Source organism: Patiria miniata, unplaced genomic scaffold (assembly GCF_015706575.1).
Source record: "Patiria miniata isolate m_02_andy unplaced genomic scaffold, ASM1570657v1 HiC_scaffold_18, whole genome shotgun sequence".
NCBI lineage: Eukaryota > Metazoa > Echinodermata > Asteroidea > Valvatida > Asterinidae > Patiria > Patiria miniata.
In genome coordinates, this window is record NW_024037056.1 from 16,165,605 (window position 1) to 16,172,644 (window position 7,040).

General features: G+C 39.1%; 1 protein-coding gene across 2 annotated transcripts; it reads right to left on the bottom strand.

The window, feature by feature from the left end:
- Nucleotides 1-3,134: 3,134 nt before the first annotated feature.
- On the bottom strand, nt 3,135-6,827 carry LOC119724878 (mucin-2-like). Of its 2 annotated transcripts, none has more exons than XM_038196169.1 (5): nt 6,430-6,584; nt 5,996-6,112; nt 4,814-5,839; nt 4,250-4,434; nt 3,135-3,680 (listed from the first exon to the last, which is right to left on the bottom strand). In XM_038196169.1, exons 2-5 carry the CDS (start codon nt 6,090-6,092, stop codon nt 3,576-3,578), a joined length of 1,413 nt encoding a protein of 470 aa, XP_038052097.1. In that variant the 5' UTR covers nt 6,093-6,112; nt 6,430-6,584; the 3' UTR covers nt 3,135-3,575. The 2 variants fall into 2 exon arrangements, with proteins under 2 accessions (XP_038052097.1, XP_038052095.1); XM_038196167.1 differs by lacking the exon at nt 6,430-6,584 and adding an exon at nt 6,682-6,827 and having other exon boundaries at nt 3,136-3,680.
- Between the last annotated feature and the right edge of the window lie 213 nt (nt 6,828-7,040).

A 7,040-nucleotide genomic window follows, 5' to 3' on the forward strand; every position in this document is an offset into this window, starting at 1 on the left:
CTTTGTAGCAGACCTAATACATCGTGGACACTTCTAAACATTTAAAACGGAATGCCCTTAGAGGGCATTCCAGGTCTATTAAATACCCCGAATTTAAATGGTGTCTGCATGAATTAAAATGGTTGTTGAACATTATGCTGAAAGATTCCCTTTTTTTTGCTGTCTCCAAGGACCGGCCTAGAGTCCTCTTTGATGAACTGACACACCGACTGACTGACTGACTGACTCAATTACTGTCATTTGTGAGCCGGGCAGTGCCATCATGTAGGATTACCCTGTACTACTAATGCCAATTAGGGGGCTAAAAACCCAGCCCACTGTAAAGACATGTGTGAAAAGACTTCCAGTGAATAGCCATTCTGAGCAAATTGAACGTAATTTTGTGGGAAAGATTTCCATATACGAAGTTCACTCAACACTCTGTGTACAAACCCTATGAGAGTGGACTGAAAAATTCTAAGTGTTTCTTAAGAAAATGCTTGTATTTTCTCACTCCTCAAATTGACTTTGATGACATGAAATTGCTGTCTGTTAGTCAATACTGAGAAAATTAGTGAACTTCGCATATGGTAATCTTGCCATTTTGTGCACTCTTGGCCAGTTTCACTAGGGTTGCCTTCTCTTGTTTTGTATATGTACAGACGAACACTGACATAAAGAGCACTGTTAATACGAGACCCTGCTTATAACAAGCACAATTTTAGGTCCCAAGTCTTTGTTTTTCTTTGTTTTCCATTACTGATAATACAAGGTACAGTCGAGTCTCGTTAAAACAAACTCGTTCGGACCTAACCAAATTGTTTGTTATATCAGAATTTTGTATTAAGAGGAACATCAGTCCCATTCGTTGCGCACATAAATGCACAGTCGGGACCAAGGCTTTGTGTTTGTTATAACCAGAATTTTGTATTAACGAGTTTGTACTAACGAGAGTGGACTGTACCTGTTATAACAAGGTTATTCGTAAAGTCCCAAGGACCTTGTTATAAAGGTGTTCGACTATATATCGTCACAGCAGCAGTATAATTAGTTACAGCTCAAGGTGAGTACAATTTTGCTTACCACGAATATAACTCCTAAGCATAAACGGTTACAAGCCAATAGTGTTTTGCAATGTAGTCTCATCCACTGCTTCTCAGTTACCATTCTGCTAATAACACAGTGTACAGTACATAATTTTCTCGAAAAGCAGTTGAGTTAACGACAAAAGGCTTCTGTGGAAAGCTGCCAAATTTTCCAGTTCTTGGATCTGATAATTTTGTTACATTTACAAGTACTTTGTAATGCGCATTACTTCTGAGTTTCCAAACCTGCATATTAAAAAAAGCTCTGTTTTTACGATTGGCCATAATATTTACGAGACCATTACAAGGCCAGTTTTGTAAAAAAAAAAAATTACCTTACAGTTAAATCGATTAAAAATTAACCCTGCATAATCTTCTTGAAAGACATCGGTCTAAAAACGTCACACTTATTGTCATACAACAGGACTCGCATAAAACTACATAATTTTAAGGCAGATCATGGGCTACTATGTTCCTTGAAAATTCCAAATCTTCAGGACTAAGTTAAAAAGTAAGGAATAGGAATAAGTTATCCCTATACATTGTAAATCAGGAAGTTAAAAAACATAACTGACAGAACGGACACCATATCCTGGGGAGGAGGGCGCTATATGGATACACTTAGTGGTTTTCAAGAAGGATGACAACTTATCCTCGTACCCAATGACACAAACGACTTCAAAGACAAAGCAAAAACAAACATTGCGTACCAAAAGTGCATTGAAAAACCACAATTCACTCCATAATTATTATGCATCAAAAACCATCATTCAATTCACTTTCTACTTGGGATACACGAGTACAATCTGAACCCATCTATAGATGAATTTCTTATTGGCACTGAAAACGAGGCCTTGGTGCTGTCTTTTGTTGAGAGGATTAGGAAAAGAGAAGATCCTCGATTCATACAATGGCTCAGTAGCGCCGAGAGCCTCGGTTTCATGCTAATTTGAAATTCTACCATATAATTATTTTTGACCAAGTGAGGGCGCTATAACGGCGCCATATAGGTGCAACAAATACATGTGTTAATTACTTAATGTGTTGCTATAATTCAAGAATTCACATGTTTACAACATTCAATGTATAAATTGAAGTGAAGCAACTAAACCTGACGTTTCTACACATTTGCATCTCCTAGTCTTGTGGTTCAAGCGCCCCCATTTGATCGAAAATAGCCAATTCTGAATACATCTCTTCAGGTGAAAGACAATTATAACCATACTTTCAAAACTATTAATCATCAATAATGCAGACCTTGAATTAAAAAAAAATCAACCCTGCATTATTAAAGGCTCACTTTAAAAACAGCACCAATTTATATATTTGGCATTTAAAACTAAAACAATACCCTTAAAAATCTTGCATTAATTACTTGAATATACATTTGCTGAAAAGGTAATAATTATACATTTGCGAGCCAGCTAGTCTGGTTCCCTGACCTGACGATTCCCCGTTCTCTATAAATTACTCTGTTTTGTTTGAAGTAGGGTCAGGGAGCCAGACTATAAGAATTGCATTTTTTTTTTCTTGGCACTTCCAGCATCTACATGTATGAACACAAAACTTTACAAAGTCTGTTAATATTTGCTATAAATACTAACCCCCAAATCTATCCATTTCTGAAAATTACCGCAAAAGCAAATGTTGTATATATTACCTTTAAAGGGACACTAGATCCTGGAACAGCCCAATTGGGCTACAAACCATGCTTTGAATGAGATGATGTTAATCGGAAAGAACATTTAAAAGTTGGATATAAACATCCACACAACTATCCTTTCAAAACTGGACGTTTTGTGTTATTCCTGTATTATGCGTGCGAGAACGAATTTCGGGGTCCAGTTTTGCGACCCCATAAATTCGAGCTGTTTGAATGCTAGTTGTGATTTCATTCGTAAAGTGTTCGCCTTTTGCGGACGTTGAAGAAACCATTTTTTTTGCATTGGTGATTGGTCACTGCTGTTCCTGAGACACACAACGTGTATATCATACACTTAGAACGACACGAGAAACGTATTCGTACTCCGTCATGTCCGACGTAAACAAGCGGGTTTGTTTTCGTCTTTTCTCGGGAACGGTAAGGCATTAGGTTGTTTCCTTTCAACCAGATTTTTGAAATAGGCTAAGTAAACAATCCAAAACATAGAATTTTCGGGGATTTTCAGGACCTAGTGCCCCTTTAAACTGAATACAATTATACATGCATTACATGGTGGCTTGTTGCTGCACTAAATGACATCTCCACGATTTCTGAGTTTGGGAATAAAAAACATCCCAACATTTCTAAAAAAGTGTTTAAATAAGTTTGAGTACTTCTTACCCTGGGCATATTACATGTTTAGTACTCTTTATTAATTTAAAAAAGTTCGGCAAAATTATTTGAAAGATTATTTTGTTTTAAACAAACGAAAATCTCACCAACCAAGTTTTAGTTTTCAGCCTCATCAAATTGTTGCTTGACATTTCTAATGCCTCCCTAAAAAAATACAAACCTCTGATTGGTCCATTTCAGACCTTTGTCAGGTGTGATGGGTCCTGATTGGATGTCTGAGGGTCATGTGACTCTTCTGCGTACCCTGCATTGTCGACTGCTTGCATCTCCTCACCAGTTTCCTGAAATTTGAATATAAAGTGTCAGAATCAATTAAAATTTATTTCATATTCTTTCCGGAACCAGGCAGTTCCACCGTATGGTTTTCATAGAAATGTTCTTTCTGGAAGTCTCGTAGTCGTTTCCATCACAAATATATCACAAAACCATCACAAGTCTTAAGAAAATTCTTAAGCACAGAAAATTGCTAATCACATAAAAATGTTTTCTTGGTGGAAACAGGTTACCAGCCAAAAAGTCATATAATCCACATGTCTATTTTTTTAACTGGTTCCCAGCTAATTTTTGCTTAACCAGTAAACAAGCTTTAAGGTTTTTTTCCACTCGGCAATTTAATGAATTATTAGGGACCAAATTCAAAATTTTGCTAAGCTGAAAATACATTCGCTAAGCAAAACTTGGTCACCAACCAAAATGTCACAGGATATGTACTGCTTGTGACCGGTTCCCTGCTCCTTTCTGCTTAGCAAGAAAATCTGCTGAGCAGAATTGTCTGCTAAGCAGCTACATGAATCTGGTTCCCTGAAGCCAAATGTGTGTTAAGTAAATGGTCCTGATCAGGGTACTATACCTTTGGTAATTCTATGTGTGTGTTCATCGACTGTAGTGCCATGGTTAAGCTTTTCCGCCACTGTGGATCTTTCAAGGCCAGCGTGCTGCTGTTTGAGTAGTCCTCCCTGCTTACTTTAATCGAGGGTTTCTTGCTAAGCACGTTTCGCCTGGTTCTCATCCACAAGAGTAAGCATAGAACGATAACTGCAGATGAAAGAACAATTTGAAATCAGGGCGGGAAACTGACTATGTGGTTATAATAATTTGTTAAAGTTGAACAAAGAGATTGATGAGTGGGGTTTGAACCTGTGACCTCCGGATTGCCGTTCCAGTGCTCTACCAACTGAGCTATCCAGCCCTATGTTGGCGGCTCCCCATTTTGTCAATGTCTTTGTTCAAGGGTGCAAGTCAGCAGCCATAAACCCATATATGCCATGTAGCCAGGGATCACACTCAAAGTCACGATGCTAGCAACATTAGCAATGCTGCAAACCTGGGAAATAGCAAATGGGGATCACTCAAAGAAGATACGTCTTTTTTAATTACAACTTCATAAAGGACCGTTGACTTTAACAAAACTTACCCACTATTGCAACAAACATCCCGATGGCGACACCAATTCCTATCCATTGTTCTGTCGTCAGTGACGACCCACCTGGCATTAACCTTGTTGCTGCAGTGGTAACTGCTGTTGATGTTGTATCAAAAATAAAAACCGTAGATGCAGCACTGGTTTTGACATTGTTTGACGTTGATTTTGGTGTTTGTGTTGCAATGTTGTGAGGCGATGTGTAAAAAGTACTAGTTTCTGGAGTAGAGATGGTTGTTTTTGGTGTTGTGTGTGGTGTTTCGGTAGTTACACTTTGAGATGGCGTGACGAAAGTACTGGTAGTGGTGGGCGTGGTTTGGGCTGGATTTGTGGGGCCTTCCCTTGTTGTGTATATAGATGTTGTTTCTGGTGCTTCAGTTGAAGTATCTTGAGACAATGTTGAAATAGTACTGTTGGGTGTGGCTTGGGATTTGGTGGGTGTGGCTTGGGATGGGGTGGGTGTGGCTTGGGATGGGCTGGGTGTGGCTTGGGATGGGGTGGGTGTGTCCGACCGAGTGGCTGAGGTCAGTGGTGCTACAGATGTCAAAATTCGGGTTACAGAGATACCGGCGGTAAAAAAGCTTTCTGTGGCAGTTGTTTGTGAAACAGTATTTGCGGTGCTCATTTTTGTAGTTTGGTTGACATTTGTCGATACTTCTCTTAAATTTGTCGTTGATTCTGTTAAAGAGTTGGTAGCTGAGGTTAACGGTGTTTCGTAACTTGAATGTGGTTCATTGTTTTTGTCTGGAATGGTAGTTGAAATTTCTGAGGTTGGTGTGCGAGTTGGTCCATGTGTAAGGTTTAACGTCTTTGTTGCGCTGCTAAGTTGCGTTGATAGAGCAGCATTTCTTGAAGTTGAAGGTGTAGAGTCAGTTGGCGTTGCAATGCTTCCTGTTGATACTCCCTCTGTAGGTGGCTGTTGCGAACTGGTATTTACCGGTGTTGCTATGGATTCAGAGGGTGGGGCGACAGTTGTTGCAACAACGCAAGGCGTGAGAATTAGAATAAGGAGAGTTGTGACTGAAAACAAAATAATAAGTGATTACAGATAAAGGAAAGGTTTGGTGTTAAATCATGGTTAAATCTGCTTTTTTATCATAATTGTTGAACTTATTTGATATAAATAATAGCATGTAACCACAATTAAGGTATAAATCATAAACTCCATAAAATTACCGATAATTTTCCAAAAGTCAGTGTGGTGAAAATCACTTCCTGTTTGACATGTTTGATGACCTTCCTGGCATGCCTGAGAACAGTTTGTATCATCCATTATTGCAGCATTTTCTGTCACTGGAAAAAAGACAAAAAAAAAAAAATCAGAAAGAATGTTTATCAAGACGCCACTTCTTTGGTTGTACTACAATTCAAGTCTAAGGAGAGTCGAGTGCATTTTCAAAGTATTTTCTACCAAAATTAGAAATGTCTCAGTCCCAGATTCATGTCTTTGCAATGACTGACGTTAATTGTCATTGATGATGAACAAAAGTGCCTTCAAGATGCAACATTCTTTCCAAAAATTTTTAACAAGAAGGGTAGACACGGTGACCAATAAGTCAATGATTTTCCCTCTTTACGTAAATGCACAAGACAAAGAAATCTTGGTTTACCATGTCATGATGCCATGTGTGTGACATGTTTACGTGTGGACTGAGGCATTGAATTGGCAGTCATGGCAGTACGACGACGAGGCCGCCCGCGCGCCGACATCGACACTGCACTGCCTAAACCAAATGACCAAATTAAAACCCAACTGATGCTGAACTGCCATCCCAACATGCCCAATTCTCAAATCTTCAGTTCTCAGCCCTTGAGGCAATATTAATCTGTCTGTGTTCAATGAAAAATATCAGAAAACCTACCTCCTCGACGTCAATCAATCAACAACAACCCGATCCGGAAGTACCAGCACATTTCGCACGCATGTCATGCATATCGCATGGAGCCCAAATGGGTATTCCGTTTCACTAAAAGAACCGGCAACTTTTGTGCTACAGCCGAGCATTTCTAGGCGCTAAAATAGCCCAAAATTAAAAGGGCGATATATAGCGCCCTCTTTCTTGATTTTTTTTTTACCACATCGGCGGGGGTGCAACCCTCGAGCTGTAAAAAAATAGTTTTAAACAGCTAGCGCTATGGGTGCAACCCAGGAAATAAATTCCCATCGATACCAGTGTTGAATCCCCATACTTCAAAATTCTTTTACAAATACTCAGAACTC